Source organism: Cyanistes caeruleus, unplaced genomic scaffold, assembly GCF_971803275.1.
Source record: "Cyanistes caeruleus unplaced genomic scaffold, bCyaCae1.hap1.1 HAP1_SCAFFOLD_272, whole genome shotgun sequence".
Taxonomy (NCBI): domain Eukaryota; kingdom Metazoa; phylum Chordata; class Aves; order Passeriformes; family Paridae; genus Cyanistes; species Cyanistes caeruleus.
The window spans coordinates 2147-19977 of NW_028256047.1; the positions used below are offsets into that span (position 1 = coordinate 2147).

Consider the following 17831-nt stretch of genomic DNA (forward strand, 5'->3'; position numbering starts at 1 on the left):
TAGTGATAGGATAAGGGGAAATGGCTTGAAACCAAAAGAAAGTACATTTAGATGAAATGTTAGAAATTCTTTAGGGTGAGGCTGGTGAGGCACTGGAACAGGTTGCCCAGAGAAGCCGTGGGTGCTCCGTGCCTGAAAGTGTTCAAGAGCAGGCTGGACAAGGCTTGGAGTAACCTGCTCTAGAGGAAGGTGTCCCTGCCCGTGGCAGCGTGATTGGAACTAGATGATCTTCAAAGTCCCTTCCAACCCAAGCCATTCTATGATTCTGTCATTCTATGACTGGTGTAGGACTCTTCCAACTGAAATAGTTTTTTCTACTTTTTTTTGTTGTGTGACCTTCATGACTCACTGCTCAGCTCACTGAGGCAATCTGCCTTCCCAACAGGAACAGAAATGGAAAGCCCCATGAAACACTCATCTTAGATGATTTCACACAGCTCAGTCTCCTGGGAAAATACGGCTAAGCAGCTTTTCCAGTCCGTGCACAGTTCTTCATTGACATAATGCATGAATTTGAAGCAGGGCCATCACCTCAGGGTTACTGTAAACTTCCCGACATGGGTGTCACAAGAAACATCAGACTCATATTTGTATTCCAAGTCCATCAGTCTAAGAAAACAGATCTCCTTGCAGAACCACTCTATATCTCAAATATTGAGCTGCCTGCCTTTGCAGGAATAGCTCAAATTGTTCCTGTGTGAAGAAATGCCCTCATACGTAACTTAAATATATACTTTTACAGGAACTTGATCTCAAAGTATGGCTGAGTGGAGCACTTGGTGCTTAAAATGGCAGCAAACTTGTGTTAGTGCTATTCACAGATAGATCCATCCTGAGCAATTCCTTTGATCCTTAACTCTTTCACACTCCCATCCTTGTCATCTCCCTACTTAGCTGCCTACAGACACTCCATCTTAAAATTCAAATAGTTATGTTATTGGAGACACCTTTAATTTTCTGACACCTCTACTTCTCTGACACCTCTCCATATTTTTCTTTACTGTTTGCCACAGACCCTGGAGCACTGTCCCATTCCTGCCCCTCCCTCCTCTCCTCCCCCCAGTCCCAGACGAAAAATCCTATTTTAAGAAAAATCCTATTAAGAAAAAATCCTATTTTTTCTTACCTTCCATCCTCTTGTCTTTTTCCACCTCCATATATGCATCTAGAGACATACACACTATTTTTGTTTGGCTGTGGAAAGTTTGTCTTTTCAGTTCCTTACAAAGTATTTGAAAAGATAGCATTTTTTTGCATTTAATTAAAGGCCATAAAATATCCCAAATGATGCCTTAGAGAAAAAGGCAGCAAACACTGTTGAAAGTCCTGGCTTGTGGTCACTGATGGAAATCCAGCCCCTTAGCCCAAGTGGAAGGGGCATAGCCCATGTATTTGGAATGACAGTTCTGTATTCTCTTGGTTAGATTGTGCTCCTGTTATGGAATAAACTGATGAAGTCCTCCAAGAAAGATGAAGCTGTGGTTGGTTGTTTGGGCTTTTAAAAATGATGATTTTTAAATGACACGTTGTGGCATCTCCCTATGGCCACAGACTTGCAGCCAGAAGTTACACAGAAAAAAAGGACTGTAGTCTGTCTGCTTTCAAATGTCACACCTGCACTGTGTGAAGAACTCCTGGTGACATTGAGGCCATTTAATTTTGGACCATCTATTCCTGTTATATGGCAGAGACTAATAACTTTGAACAGTAGCACAGGTCCCGGCAGGTGCCTTGTTTTCCTTGGGCAGCCTTGGCGAGGGGCAGGAGCTTGTGGGCACAGGTGGCTGGTGTGCTTTGTGTGCCTTGTGTGCCTGGCCTGGTGTGGGTTTTGTGCTTTGTGTGGCCTGTGTGCTGCTGGCTGTGGCTCCGAGTCCGCTGTGGCCATAGGCAGCCCTGGTGGCCGGGCTGTGTGCTCTGCGTGTCTGGGCTGTGTTGGTGAGGCTGCGGGGCACGGCAGGAAGGTGAGCGCTCCTGAGAGGGGAAGCAGCGCCTACGGCCAGAGCGCCCTGAGAGCGCCCGAACCCGCCTGATCTCGGAAGCTCAGCAGGGTCATGTAAATCATGTAGGACTTTTCTCCTAACATGAGTATCCTGGGGATTTCTCAGAGCTGTTTTAAAGGAAAATACAGGACAATGTCCTGGATTCCTTCTTTATGTTCCTAGAAAACCTTCTGCTAAGCTGCTTGCCTGTGTCTTCACTATCTAGCCTGAGACTTGGGTGACTAATCCTATTAATTAAGGCAGCATTATGATTAATAGCTCCTTGGATCAGTCAAAGGTAGATAACATGTTGGAGTCTGAGTGTGTCCCCTTGTTTTTAATATTTAGTTCTAGGATTCAAAGAAACACTGAATTTCATATAATACGAAATTCATGAGCATGTTTTCATGGTGATACATGAAAACAAATGTTAAAGTTAGATAGGAAAAGTGTGAGTGTGTAGATTAGAAAGTTTTCTAAATCACGGGGTGAAAAAGTAGTTTAGAGAACAAGAGACAAGATGGAGGATTTAGGGTTTTTTTCTCTTGTCCTTCTTCTTTCTTCTTCATGTTCTTCTCCTAGGGGTTTTTGGGTAGTAGGAGGTGATTAGATAGAAAATACCGTAGTGCAGCACACAGGTGTTGGGTCGTTGGGTCACTAAGAAAAATAACTTCCTGCAAAAGCTTACTAAATCTCCACCATTTCCCACTAAATCCAAGAAAAATCCCTCAAAATTCTTCAAGTCTCCTCCAAATCCCACAAAAATCCCACAAAATTCCAGAAACATCCCACAAAATCTCCTCAATATCCCACAAAATTCTGGAAAAGCCTCAAAAAATTCCAGAAAAATCCCACAACATTCCCTATAACTTCTCAAAATTCTACCAAATTCCAGCAACATCCACAACATATCCAAAAATGTCCACAAAATTTCACAAAATCCCACAAAATTCCAGGAAAATCTGATGAAATTGTTAGCATTCAGGAACACACATCATCACAGAATGATTATATGAAGGTGCTTTATTGAAGAGCTCTGGGTGTCAGAGATCAAAATCGGACCCATCTTGGTTTTGAGTTGAACATGTTTTATACTCTATCGTTATACAACTTAGATATTAATTATTAAGCTTACATTGTTCTATTGTATGCATTGTTTTTACCCAAGCATGGATTTCTCGTGTTCCCCTCTCAACCCCCTAACATTGTTCCTCATGTTCTTTAAACAATAATTATATCTAATCACATCTAACAATTCTATCATTTATCATATATTGATTACACAGGTGCAGTTTCACATGATCTTTAGCAAGCACAAGGCCTAACATTTCCAGGGCCTACTTTTCCCAGGGCTTGTCAAGCCTAACTTTCTTTCTGAGTTCCCGAATTTCCTAAGATTTTAAAATGTTTTACGATCACCTCCAGATACAAAGAGTCCTGCCTAAACAGTCACAGAGCTACACCTGTTTTTAACTGTAACTTTTATAAATTTTTCCAGAGCCTGCTGGCTGTGTTCAAGGTTTTCTCCCTATTTCCTCCCTAGTGCACATTCTCCAGAAACTCTGCTTTTACATCCTTTTGCATTGATTAAAGTTACCTGCAATGACGAGTCAATCCAAACCCTGGGAAAACTTGAACTTAAATGTGTACCTAGGCAAAATATTTACCTCCCACATCTGAAGCCATGAGCTGCCAAGTACTGTCCCCACTGTCATACCCTGTCCCCTGGAGGTCTGCTGATGCCATTTCAAAGGGGTTGCCAATGAAAACAAGTTTGAATATTTTTGTAGTTTCCACATTGGAATTAAAAGCCTTGACTAGAAAAATCACAAGTCAAGATTTCTAGGATTCTTCCATACCAAAGCTGTCATTCTCACCCTGGATTTTAGAGTGTCTGAACAGTCAGACAAGGTTTTAGTTTTAGACACTACAGACAAAGTCCCTGCTGTTCAGCGATCCCATTCCATCAGCATATAGTCCTGGTGATTCCCTTAGGCAGGAGCAGCAAAGGCAAGAATGAGCCAAACAAGCTGTTCCTGTGTTCTCATGTCCGGCACAGCAGTAACTGGGAATTCAAGAATGGATTCAGGAGACAATGGGTGCACAGGGAGCCACCAAGGCTTTGGGATGCTGAAATGGACCAGCCTGGTGCCAGTGCCCGGGCTGCACCGCGCTGAGCTCCAACTGGACAATCTAACAAGGGTTGAATGGACACACCATGGGCCACTGGAGACTCCTACTCCTAGTTCTGTGAGCTACACTATTCACCTGTCATTCACCAGATGATTCTTTCATCTTTGCTTGAAATCCAGGAGAGGAAAAGGTCAACATGGAAAAGTGTTCTCCCAGTTCTAGTGACACCTTGTGCCTGCATACCACCTGTGCCCATGGCAGGGTGGCTGGAGACTGGATGATGTTGATGCTACTTTGCAACACCAAGTGCTCAGGGATTCTGGGATTGCCCAAGTGGAGAGCAACACTGAGCCGTGTAAGTCCCTGCTTTTTTTCAGCGCATGCTGCTTCTTCCTTTGTTCCAAGCAAGTCCAGGATTTGGTTTCATGTGTCTTTAAGGTGCCTGGACAGATGAGAGGGAGGGCAGCTGCAGCAAAGGGCTCCTGCCCCATCAGACTCACTCTCTCTCTCTCCTTCTGTCTCTCTCTCTCTCTCTCTCTCCTTCTGTCTCTCTCTCTCTCTCTCTCTCTCTCTCTCTCTCTCTCTCTCTCTTTCTCAGGATGGTGCCAATGCCGCTGCCTTGGGACACCTGAGTGTGGAAGGCGAGCTCGCCCTCAAGCACGGCCATCCAAGTCAGTCACGGGCACAGGCTGCAGCTGAAGCTGGCAAGTGTTGCTGTGAGGCTGCAAGTGAAGAGAAAGCCATTGTGGCCAACTCTGCTGAAGCCTTTTGCCAAAGCAAAGGCAATTGTGCCCACAGCCTCCCCCTGTTTGGCACCCGGCTGCTGCGGACGCCTCAGTGCGCAGGTGCCGACGTTGGGGCTGCTGCTGTTCCTGGGCACACTCTGCTGCTGTTTCTGTGGGCTCCAGAGCCGCTTGGGCAGCAGCCACTGGGCAGCCCTGCTGGAGGAGACATCGCCACCCTCCCCATGGTGGAAGCAGTTCTGTGGGCCCCGAGCTCTGTGTCAGGGGGGCCTCGGTCACAGCAGCGTGGCCTGGGCAGCCGCGAGGGCCCGGGCTGGCCGCCAGCCCTGCCTCTGCCCACTGCCCCTTCCTGGAGGCACCCAGTGGCCGTGGCCTGGCAGCACCCCCTGCCCTCCATGTCCCCAGCCAGCCCAGCCTGGGCACCTCGGGCTGTCCCCACCCTCCCGCTGGGGTGGTGTCCCAGCCTCCAGGCCTTCTGCTGCAGGCCTGGGGGACATTTTGGGGCAGCACCGGAGCAGCCGGGTGTCAGGGACCAGGCGGCTGCCCGGGGGCTGCTTATGGCCTCTGACACCCAATTCCTCAGGGCTTCCCACCACCCCGGCTCCTCCAGGGCCTTCTGTCCCCTTGGAACATCCTGCCACCCACTCCCTCACATATCCCCCTCGTGCCTTCCCACTGCCTTGTCCCGTCTGGGCCTCTGCAGCCCCTCATCCCTTCACGGCCGCCCAGCACCCCGTGCCCTCAGGGGTTCCCCCAGCCTGGCCCGGCAGCAGCGCCGCAGCCCCACAGGAGCTCCAGCAGCTCCTCAGCCATCACGGCAGCAACACACGGGCAGCAGGACACAGATGGCGCTTCCTGCCTGCCACAGGGCTTGTGGCTTCAGCACAACCACCAAAGGCCAAGGGGCTTCTGGCCATTTCCCCTGCGCCACTGCACGCCCCGGCAGGTTGCTGAACACAAGAACCCTTTTCCCTCTCTTCCCCTATGCCACTCACACCCTGGGCAGCAAAAGAAAGGTCTTGGGACTCTTGTGGTTTATAACATATCCTATATTATTTACATACTAGATGGAAACGAAACGAAGAAAAGAACAATCTCTATGAAAAAAAAAATAACAGATGGCCCATGTGGCCCCAGAAGATAGAGCCTCTCAGCCCTAACATATCCTATATTATTTATATACTAAAAAGAAAAAAACAGAAGAAAACAATTCTTATGAAATTAAAAATCCTGTCTTGCCCAGGTGGCCCAACAAACAGAACGTCCCAAATCATCTCTGAGCACATCTCCAGCAGCGCAGCCAGCCCAAGCCCGACAGACGAGGCCGTGTCCTCCATGCCCTGAGGATTTGGTCTTGCATCCTCTGCAGGATGGAATATCGGGCACTCTGGATGGCCCGGAGGACATACAGCGTCTCAAGTGCCAGGTCTGACACGGCACCGCTTCTGTCCTCCGTCAGGCGTTCGAGGGCTGCAAGAGAGACGAACAGAGCCACGGTCACACCCCAGAGCTGTGGGGGCCCAGCGAGAGCCCCCTGCCAGGGCCATGCCAGCCGGCTCTTGCCTTGGCCAGGAGGGAGCAGGGACCAAGGGGGTCAGCCCAAAGCTGCTGGCCACAAATGCCCCACGTGGCCCTGAAATCTCACTGTGCTCTGCCCACGCCGCCCCTCATCGGGACAGGGAGCAGAGCCCTCCACAGCCTGGCCAGGGCTTGCAGCTGCCCCCGACAGCCAACACTGTCAGCCCGCTGTCCTGGCTCACCTCTGCACAACACCTGGAGCTCTGCCTGCTGCCCCCTCAGCTGCTCTCCGGCCATCCCTGAGAACACAGAGCCTGTCAGGGTCCCAGCAGCACAGATCCCTGCCAGCGACGCTGCCAGCCCTGTGGCCACACGGCCTCCTGCCCCGGCAGGGCTCAGCCCGGGCCCTTGCCGCACCCTGACTCAGCCCAAGGGCACGGCTGCCAGAGGCCGGCAGCAGCAGCCCCGAGGGCAGCCGGGGCTCCAGGGCGCCGGGCCCGGGTGCCGCTGCCGGCGCAGCAGCCGGGGCTGGGGCCGAGCTGCGGCGGGGCGGGGAGGGAGCCCGGGCTCGGGACTCACCGATGACCCTGATGGCCGCCGCTCGCAGGGTCTCCTGTGGGTCCTGCAGGTACTGCAGGGCCCGGCGCAGGTGCTCGGCCAAGGGGATCCTGTGGTCGGCCAGCTGGAGAAAGCGGCAGGAGGGAAGGGTTGGCGCGGGCTCTGCCCCTCGGCCGGGCGCTGCAGCCTGCGGCCAGTCCCGGCCTCCCGTGCCCGGCCAGCCCTGAGAAGCCGTGCGGCCCCCGGGTGCAGCAGTGGGCAGGGGCACAGCTGCCAGCCCCACACACTGAGCACCGGGGCCAGGGGGCTTCTCTAGTCTGAGGCTGGCACTTGCAGACTGCCCTTACCACGAGCTTGGCAAACTTCCACAGTTTCTCCTTCCTCACAGGTTTTTCCAGGTCTGGCCTCTTCAGAAAGCCAGCCGCGCGAAGGAGCGTTGTCCGAGAGGCCTGGGGAGCAGCAGAGAGCCGCAAATGGCCCCACAAGCCAGGGCACAGGAGTGTCCCAGTGCCAAGGGCTGGAGGAGGCTGCAGCCTGCAAGCCTGCGTCAGGGCAGGAGGCAGCTGAGCCCCCTGCCAAGGCGCAGCAGCAGCCCAGGAGTCCTCACCTCTGCCACATGCCGATTCTCATCTTGGCAGTGGAAAAAGAGTGGGAGCAGGCTCTGGTACACTCGTTCCTTCAGGGGCTTTCTTCCTTCTTCTTCTGCCGAAGACATCACTCTTCGAAGGAGAGACATGGAGAGCAGCTGCACCTGGCTATCAGGCTGTATGAAAGGAAGGAAGGAAAAATGACCTCATCATTGGCTTCTTGTGGCCCACATTGGCGCAGGCCTGCAAATGCACAGGGCACAAAGTGTCCGGGCAGCAGGCAGTGGCCGTGGCTGGGGCACAGAGCCTTACATTGTCCAGGAGTTTCAGGAGCGGCTCAGCCAGCTGCAGGGCCCTGCGCCAGGATATTGGGGTGTCTTCATCCGTGAAAATATAGCTCAGGAGAGCAATGCTCATCCTGGCCACGTCACTGTCCAAGTCCCACAGGAGGTGCACTAGTCTTCCTGTCAGGCTCTGAATTCTTTCGGCCTGTGCAGAACACAAGGGTGTGAAAGCCCGGGCAGCTGCTGCAGGGCCCAGAGGCCAAAGCCCTTTCCCAAAGCAATCGGGCAGCTGAAGCAGGAGGCAGGAGAGCTGGGAGGAGCTGCCTCAGCGCCCAAGGCAAAGGCCAGCCAAGGCCAAGTGACAGCATTGCCCAGCCTCATGCTGCCCACACGGCTTCAGCTGCTGCCCCCTTCTCACCATGGAGGGACGGTCCCTTAGCAGGAGGAGAGCCCTGAGCACCTGGTGATGCATGTCTGTGGAATTGTACCACAGGTACTTATACAAGATGTCCATTAGGCTGTCACCACAGTCACTCAAGTCCAGGCAATCTAGGAGCTGAAAGGCACAGGGCAGTGAGAGGGGAGCCGGCCGCAGGAGCCTGGAAGTGCGCAGGGCTGGGCCCAGGCAGCAGCACAGGGCGCGGGTGCCGTCGCAGGCAGCTGTGGCTATGCAAGGGGACAGGGCTGGCAGGGAGCTGAGCAAGGTAGTGCTGGCCATCAGACTCACCTCCACAAGGAATGCCATGGCAGAGACATCCCAGAGTGGCAACGGTTTGCTGAGCACCTCAAGCAGGTAGCTTAAAATGCCTTTACACAAGTGGGCGGATGCACGGCGCATTACCCTGGAAGGCAGAAAATGGCACAAAGAGTCTCAGCAAGGGTGCGAAAAACCTCTCCCAGGACTGATGGACACAGTTGTCCTATTGCCCCAGCACCCTGTGAGGGGATGTGGGCCCGTGAGATGTGGCTGCTCCTGGGCACCCTCCTCTCACAGCCTTTTGCAGTCTCCTTGGCCATCCCTCGGTGACGAGGCCCTCAGGCCCATGGCCACGGGGACTGTGGGGGGCATCCCGGGCAGGGGGCACAAATGTCGGAGGCTGTGGGGAGAAGGGGGGCTCACCTGGCCAGCAGACCCACGGCATAGTGGTGGGTGTCAGCACAGAGCAGCGTGTCCCAGCCAAGCTTGCGTTCCATTGCCACCACCACATGCTCCAAGTGGAGACTGCAGAGCAGGGCCTTCAGGGTCTGCACTGCAAACCTGTGTGCACAGCAAAGCCCAGGTGACGCTGGGAGCGCTGGCTCCGAGGCTCGGGAAGTGGCAGGGACAGGAGGAGTGGCATGGAGCACCTGTTGGGGCTGGTGGAGAGGCCGTGTTGCTCCTGGCATTCCTTCCAGAAGGTATGGACGTCCTCTGTCATATACAAAGTACTGAAGTACGTTTGGAAGAGCAGATGCACGAAGAGGCGGGGGAAATAGACTGTGAGGATCTGTGGGCAACAGGGCCCCTGGAGGATCTTCCACATCACCAGAGTTGCCTGCAGAGGACAAAGCAGCCCGAGACAGCGCTCAGTGCCGGGGCGTCCGTGTGGCAGGGCCTGAGCGTGGCAGGGAGAGGCCGGGGGAGACGCAGGGGGAGCAGCGGGCCTGGTGGCCCTAAAGCTGCCCCTAGGCCAGGTTTGTGGCCAGTGCCTGAAGCAGGGAGATGCAGTGGGGGAAGGAGGCAACAGAGCTGCTGGAGAGGCGGCCGGCCTTGCGGTGAGCAAAGGCCAGCTCCAGAAACTCACAGTCAGGGAAAAGACAGCCGTCTTGTCCCCATTAGAGGTGCCCAGGTTTTTCTGCGGCCAGCTCCCCACCACATTGACGAGGAGCGGTGTCACTTCCTCTGAAATCCAGGGCGAGAGCAAGATGGTCGTCCACATGGCCATAGCAGCTCTGCGGGGTCAGACACAGCACCGTGGGCTGGGCAGCAGCGGGGAGCTGAGCTGGCCGCCAGCTCTGCCTGTGCCCACTGCCCCTGAGCGGCAGCAGCAGCCAGGCAGCCCAGCCCTGTGGGGACAGGCCCCTGAGGGGCAGGCTGGCAGCACAGCAGCGGGCTCGTTGGCCGACTTTGTAGCAGGGCTGGCAAAGGGAGCAGCCAGAGGGCCCTGGAAGTCTGTGTTGCTCACAGCCCTGGGCCAGGCTGTACAGGGTGATGGGCTGGGGAGCCCTGAGGCCTCGGGGCAGCTGGGCCCCATACCTGTCACACGTTGGGGCCACCCGCAGGAGAGTGATGGCCACATCATCAGGCTCTGCCTCGGCCACTTGCATCAGGGCCCAGTCCATCCTGTGCTCAGCAGCCTCATTGGCCATGAGCCACTGGTGGATGTACCTCACCACGCCGGGCACCTGGAGAAGGCACAGGGAGACTTGGAATGCTAGCAGAGGGAGTCAGCAATGTGCCCAGCTTCTTCCCCAGACAAGTGCTTCTCTTCCAGCACGCTGCCATGGCCTCAAAAGCTTCAAGTGAGCAGCAGGCGTGGCTTGGGAAAGCCAAGCAATTGCTGGAGGATCAAAGGTTGGCAACAGGCTGCTTACTTGCTCTGGATTGAAAAGAGCCGTCTCTACAAGCAGATCCAGCTGGGCAGCGCTGCTTTGTTCTACCAAGACCTCTGAGGATGCTTTGATCTCAGTGTCCATGGGACTGGTCTCTTCCTTGCCAATCCTCTTGATGTATTGGTAAAGAAACTGTAGGAGAAGGGCAGGAAGGCAGGGAAGTTGCATGGAGTGCTCCAAGTGCGGTGCTGGGCTGAGCAGTGCCAGCAGGTCCAGCGCAGGTGGGGATGGCTGCAGGTACCTGCGCTGCTCTGCGGAAGCGGCCACGGGCGGTGTCCTGCTCTTGTGCGCCGTCCATGGCTGCATCTGGCAAAGAGCAGCCAGAGCTGAGGGGCTGCAGGAGAGGCGGGAGAGCACAGCCCAGCCCTGCGTTCCCCAGGCAGGGACAGTCCCGGGATGCCCCAGGGGATGCAGCACGGCCACTGCTGTGGGGGCATCCCCAGCCCCTTTTTTGTGCTGTCCATGGGTGTGTGTCCACAGGACAGTGTGGGATGGGATGAGATGGGATGCAATGGGATGGGATGGGGCCAAGATGGCCGCAGGCACCAGCCCTGGGGCCCAGCTCTGCCACTCACCCTCCTCCAGCGGCTGCAACTGCTGCACCTCTTCGGTCTCTGGTGCTGGGGCAGCTCCAGGGCCTTCTTCCTCGACCTCCTCCTCTTCCTCCTCCACCCAGGCCAGCTTGGGCACTCTTGGGGGTCGCTGCTCCATATCTTCCTCCAGACTCTCCAATCCTTTCCATAGGAACAGCACCAGGGGATGGCATGGCATGGAATGGGATGGGGCCAAGCTGGCAACAGGCACTAGCCCTAATGCCGAGCTCTGCAACTCACCCTCCTGTGGTGCCTGGAACTCCTGCACCTCTTCAGACTCCTGTGCCAGGACAGCTTCAGAGCCTTCTTCTTCCTGCTCCTCAAGCCGGGCCAACTTGGGCACTCTTGGGGGTCGCTGCTCCATGGCAGTGACTGGATTTCTGGCTACTTGCAGGAGAGATGGCTCGGAAAAGGTCGGAGTCAGCAAGTCCTGCAGTCGTGCCTGGAAGGCACCTGCAAGACTCAAGTCCTGGCAAGACTGCAAGACAGCGAGTCCTGCACTTGGGTCTTGAGGGCTCCTGCCACAAGGACAGGAGGCTCCTCGACAGGGACTGTGGTCTGGTCTCAAGGGCAGAGACTGCAGGGATGGGCAACACGTCGGAAAAGCTCCGGGTCACCAAGTCCCACGGTCTGCCCTCAAGAGAACCTTAAGAAGGAAGCCTCGGGAAGGCCACAAGTCAGCAAGACCTGTGGTCTGGCCTCGAGGTCACCTGTAGGAATAGTGCTTCAGAAAAGCTCCAGGTCCGACACAAAGGAGTGCGCTGTGCGGGGGCTCCTCACAGCACCGCTCTGGCGCGTCCTGACCCGTCGCGTGCACCGAGCACTGTGGCGTGGCCCTGTCACCGCCAGCTCCTATGTCAGCACGTGTCACAAAGGGCCCTTTGACATCTGCTCCCGTTGCCACCATCCCACGGTGACCGTGCTGCAGCGTGTCACAAAGGGCCCTTGCACACCCTGCCCTCCGCCCTGGGGCCGCCCCCATCCCCCCCCAAGTGGCCCAGCTTGGAAGGAATCCCTTGCCCAAAGTGTCTAAGACAGCCTGACGGGATCTTTAGGAACAGCTTGTTAGAAATGGAGTCAAATTTATCAATAAGAATTTTATTGAAAACTTTGTAAAATTTTCTCATGCAAATGTCTCGGTTTTTGGAGACAGGTGTCTGCTAGGGAGGGCAGGAGCCTCCCTTGGAATGAAAAATGTGGACCCCCTCCCTCCGAATTATGATAATCCTGAAATCAAGGGGCTCTCAGGCAGAGATCTGGGGATAGGAATAACAGTTCTTCACTAGTATTTATAACCAGGCAAACAAACAACAATAACTACAGCATTAGCAAGAAAACAGAGCCAGGGACCCCGTGACAGCTTTCTGGGCTGAGACGGGAAAGGATGGAGGAGAGGCTTTGTTTCACAAACCCCCTCAGGTTGGCAGTCAGTGCTGGTGCTCCTGCAGGGCTCTGAGGAACACTCAGCTGGAACAGCAGGGATGAGCTGAGATCCCGGGCCAGTGGCTGAGGTGGATCAGCAGCTCCGTGGCGATGGCTGGCACTGCCACACGTCCCGGCAGGACAGGGGGTGCGAGGCCACCAATGAAGAGGGAAGAAGGAGAAGAAGCAGCAGCTCCATCTGGGTGATGGCGAAATTCCCTTCTCCCCACCACAACAGCTCTGCACCCAAAGTGTTCTTCTCCGAAGCTGAAGAAGCCACCAAACTGTCCCCAACCTCCCCTTTTCCTGACCCCTTCCCCCCCTGGGCCCAGCCAAACTCTTTATCTTTCCTCAAGCACCCACCAAGTACCCGCAGTTAAGTTTTCCCTGCAAGTCATGAGTAAAAATTCCACAGGCAAGCCAGAACTAAATAGAAAATAAAGGACACCTAACCCCCAACACCTGTAAGTTGTATCTTGAGAGTCAGCCAGGATCTTTGTTTGCCAGAAACACCTCTGAAGTTTAATCAAGGCATTAGTCATCAAAATTATTTTGAAAATTTAAAGATCAAAGTAGCCAAAATACTCAATGTAACTAATTGCTGGGTATGTTCTCAGCTCAGGTTGGGAGGAATGGGGTTCCCTCGGAGGGCTCACCCTGTGGGGTGGCCAAAACTCTGTCAATGGGCTCTGACTTGTAACGGATCCAGTGCAGGGACACTGACAGAAAACTGTGCTGTGGAACACAGGAATGCAATTATCAGTTTTACAGGATTGACTGAGATTTCCCTTCCGGAGAAACCAAGCCCTGTTCTAGTTGGAGGCCACAATGTGAAAGGATTTCTGTGCTTTACCATCACAAGCTTACTCATTCTTTTTCCTCACCCTCATTCACGTTAGGAACAATAATTCTGTTGTCCATGGAGCTGGCACCTTTTGAATTCCAGAATAATGTCCCCAAGGTCCTTTGCTGTTCAGCTTTACCGCGCTGTCTGTGGCTAACAAGGCTTGCTGGGGTCCTTTTCCCTTCGGCTGGAGAGGTGCCGGGTCCCAGTCCCTGAGGGACAGCCAGGCTCCTGGCTGGAATTGGTGTGGAAGTCCCTCAGGGTCACATCAGCCTTCACATGGAGCCCCGTGGATCTGAGCATTTTCCAAAGGGGCCGTTGGGGCAAACAGGGAGATTTGGTCTGGCAGCAGCTGTAAAACAATATCCCATCTCATTGACTTGTTCTGGCAGAGAACACTTGGCTGCAGGGACATATTCCCATTGTTCCTGCCCAGGTCTCAGGATTCCAACAGTGTTGTCTTTGCCCAGAGCTGTTCCTTCAGCTGGCTCGGGAAGGCCATTTGGCCTCTGGACCCACACTCTGGCTCCTTTATTAGGACTGCTGGGTCCAAACTCTTTTTATCCACAAATGGAGGCAATTTGAAGTGGATATTCTTTCTTCACAATTATTTTTTCAATTGCGATATCAATATTTCTTCTACCTTGTCATGGGGTTGAACAATCAAATCTTGTTCATTATTGTTTAACAGACTTACTTCAATTTCTCCTTGATAATCTGCATCAATTCCTCCTCCCATGACATGAACCCTTTGCAAGGCCAAGCTCCAGTGAGCAGTTATCAAACCAAAGTGTCCTGGAGGCATCTGAATTCTTATTCCTGCATTGTAAGCTCTCATTTGCTTCTGATTTCTCCTAATGAATTCCAGTGCATGAAGGTCCAGCCCTGCAGCCTCTGGGGTGGCCCTGGCAGGGGCCATCACAGCCAGAACAATTTCCCAGGCAGTCCAAGTCTCACTGTCCATGGCTGTGTTTGCAAATTGGGTGCAGCCGTGCACACCCAGGGGTTTCCATTTCCCAGTGGGCCCATTGTTAAGGGCATGGAGCCCATCTGGGAGATGGGTTCTCCACCGGGACAGGTTCCCATCTCCTCATTTTATCAACTGCTCTTTTAACAATTGTTCAACCAATCCTGCAACTTGTAGATAGTGTGTTACATGAAATACCCAGCAGTCTTAATCACTGTGTTTTTCCCAGGAACAGACAAAGCATTCCACATCACAGCATCGGCAAACCCTATAAAAATAGCCAGTTTTATCCCTTCCTCCTTTATTCCTTGTATACAATTCACAAAGTTTACCATTGACATTTGGGTCTTTGCTAGTCCTTTTTTGTAGGGTATTTTAGTGTTACAGTGAGCAGCCAAAGCTAACAAATTGGAATTGTCAACATTATTTCACATTTTTGATTTTTAGTTATATATATAAATATATATTATTGTGTTGTTATTACTATTATTATTGTTATTGTTATTATTATTTTACTTGGACAAACAAACCTGAGCTAAAGACTAAAACCTTCTTCTGTCACTCCACGTGGGAGCATTCCGAAAACAATTGTTCCTTCTATTTGTGCTGTTAACAAAATCCATCCTCGTCTTCCCAAACCCATGAGTTCTTTTCATTTTCCCATATGCAATGTCTGGATGCATTTTAAGACATCCAGCGGTTCAGCCTCTTTTAACCGACTGCCCCACTGCTCGCACGGTGCTCCGACCTCAGCCCCACTCCAGAGCCAGCGAACTCCGGGGAGAGCTTCCTTTCTGGGAATTACAGATGGGACTGATTCCTTACATTTACATTTTAAAAGTGACATTTTGTTGTGATCTGGCTAGACTTTGCCAGTTTTGTTTCACCAGCGGGCAGAGTCAGCACCAAAGGCACAAACTCCACCTGAAGGAATCAGTGTCACTAACTGCAGCTCCAAGCAGCAAAGGATGACAAAAGGAGCAGCTCAGCAATGAATCCAATCATCAGTGCCAAAGATTGCCTGCAGGGATTAACAAAGATCCAGCACCAGTTCCCCTCAGACTTTGCCATCCCCAGATCCACCCATCAGCTGGGGAAGCTGTCACAGCCAAGGGCTGGAGAGCCACTCCAGACACTGGGAATTCCTGCAGGTGCCTCCAGCCACAGATGAGGCTCCAACCCCGCTGTGAGAGAGGGCCCAGCTTTGATAGTGCTGAATAAACAAACTGACAGCACTTCTGGTGTGGGAATATCTGGTTTCATCCTCCTCTTGGGTCCCTGCCAAAGCCTGGCCAGGCCTCAAGGAGGAACCAAGGGAGTCGACCCTGACCATACACCCCAAACAAGGCCAGATGTTGGATTTCATGGCCTTGTCTGGCTTCTAAACACAGAAAGGTCAATCCATGTTTCATTGATGAGTGGATACATCTATCACAGTGTTCATGACCATGCATATTTCAGTAATGAGCAGATGGACAGATAACCCTTGGTTGGAAGGTTCATCCAGAGATCACCTTTGGCTCAGGGCCTGTTGTTCAGGCCTCACTCAGGGCCTGTTGTGCAGACCTTGGCACTTCAGAAACGAGGTTTAGTGGGGGGCTTGACACTGCTGGGTGACTGGCTGGACTGGATGAGCTCAGAGGTCTTTTCCAGCAGAATGGATTCTATAATACCAGGATTCTATCTGCTGCATTCAGCTAGGTCCATTACTTAGCAACATTACTTTAGTCCAAAAGCCCCATCTTGCTCAGCTCTTGTGGCCTGAGGCTTCAGCTCCTTCAGCTCCTGGTGCTGAGCTGCTCAAGCTGAAGGAGACCACTCGGAGAGAAGAATAAGTTCATTCAATTCCTTCTGGGACACGGAGAGGGGAAATGTGAAAACAGGAGCATTGTTTGGTGTGGCCTCCTCTTCTGCTCTTCACACCTTTCAGTGCTTTGAACCAGCCAAGAGCTTTCTCCAGGATTCAATGAAGCAGCTGTTCCTGCTCCCAGCTCTGGCTCTTCCCAGTCTCTGACCTTGACTGGTTTTGTCCCTCTTGCTGTGCCCTCTGTTCCCCCAGGGGGCTGCCCCAGGCTGAGGGATCAGATCCAGGCACTGCTGCTGCTCCCTCGGGACCAGCCCCAGTTTGGTTGTTGCTGTCAGTGTCAGCAGAAGCCGTGGCTGGAGCACCGGGTGCTGACAGTGGCCCAAGGCCCGGGGCTGGAGGGGTCCCTGGGCTGGGGCTGGGAGGGAGCTGCCCCTTGTTCTCCCTCTGCCTCCCACAGAGCTGGGCCGGGCACAAGTGGGGCAGCAGAGCCAACAGGGAGCCTGCGAGTCTCTTGCAGCCGTGCCTGCTCAGAGTTTGGCCTTGGAGCTTCAGGTGGGCAAAGGCAGCTGCTCTGCTCCCTCTGCGTGTGCCCGTGTTCAGCACTGCTGCTCCATCAGTCTGTGCCCAGCAACGGGGAAAAGCCTCAGCCCTGCAGGGCCAGGAGCTGCTGGGCTCTGCCTGAGCAGCTCAGCCAGCGGGAAGGGAGCTGCTCCACACGGGAACCAGGAGCAAAGGACATGCCTTTTCTAGGACATGTTTTCTGTAAAAAAAACCAACAAAAACATCAAAAGCAAACAAAAAAAAACCCCCAAAAATATGAAAGATAAAAATTACCCCCAAGTGTGTAGTGAAAAATCTTCTATAACACTGGAGTAAGAAAGAGGTAACTGATCTTTTGAAAAAGAGAACTCAGCTTTGATTTTAGTTCTTAGTTTGTACCCGTGCTAGTGAAAAGAATCCATTAGCTGCCTTCTTTGAGAGATTTTATGGATGTTTTCCAATATTAAGATATTTTACACTGCAGTTAAAGGAATAGGAAATTGAAATACATGTTCTTCATGACTGTGTCTTGAGTGTAAAAATTTGCAGTTTGAAACTTGGACCTAAATGATGAGTTCGGCGGGAGAAATGCAGCACTCAATATGAATGATCAGCAAGTCTCATTTATTGGTAACTCTAAAACCACTTATATAGCATCAGTAATTAGGCTCATACATAGTGCAAAAGCAAGCTCATTCTTGGATATTTTTATTTAAGGTCAACTCCACCTAATTCCACATTCCTGTGATCGCTCATCTATGCTGAATTCACATTCTTCTGATCACAGCATCCTGTTCTCAGTTAACAGTTATCACTAAGGCCTTCCTGACCTTGCAACATCTCACACCAACTGTACTCTATTGTCTCATTCTTTCTCAGCTAACTGCTGCATGGGAACATGACCTTTGCTCTCTAGCCATTCCTCTACAATTCCCCTGTTTTCTTTTTGTACTAACAAAACTGTAGAAGTAGCCCTTTTCATCATGTTTTGCAAGCATTGCAGTATGCAAGGAATAAACAGTAGCACAATCACAATGATCAATATATCAACAATTGCCATTTGTGCCAAATATTTTAACCATCCTGTGAGACCTAGGGATTGAAACCATTCCTCTAATGGATTTGTTTCCATGGTTAATATTTTCATATTCTTCTGTAGTTGTTGGAGATGAGCATGAATAGACACTGAATGGTCAGAAAGATTCATGCAACACATCCCATCAAAGTCTTCACAGCCATGGCCCTGTGCTAATAGCAAAAAATC

General features: G+C 52.5%; 1 protein-coding gene across 1 annotated transcript; it reads right to left on the reverse strand.

Annotated features, from left to right (window-relative positions):
• Positions 1-6952: 6952 nt before the first annotated feature.
• Positions 6953-11817, reverse strand: LOC147645469 (maestro heat-like repeat-containing protein family member 7; the record flags this gene model as incomplete). The annotated part of the gene is made up of 14 exons (XM_086874579.1): positions 11228-11817; positions 10970-11128; positions 10636-10700; positions 10377-10526; positions 10039-10187; positions 9587-9734; positions 9150-9337; positions 8923-9060; positions 8530-8644; positions 8221-8358; positions 7831-8007; positions 7539-7694; positions 7279-7380; positions 6953-7055 (listed from the first exon to the last, which is right to left on the reverse strand). Coding segments are annotated over exons 1-14 (1912 nt in total), but the record flags the coding sequence as incomplete, so codon positions are not given.
• Positions 11818-17831: the final 6014 nt, after the last annotated feature.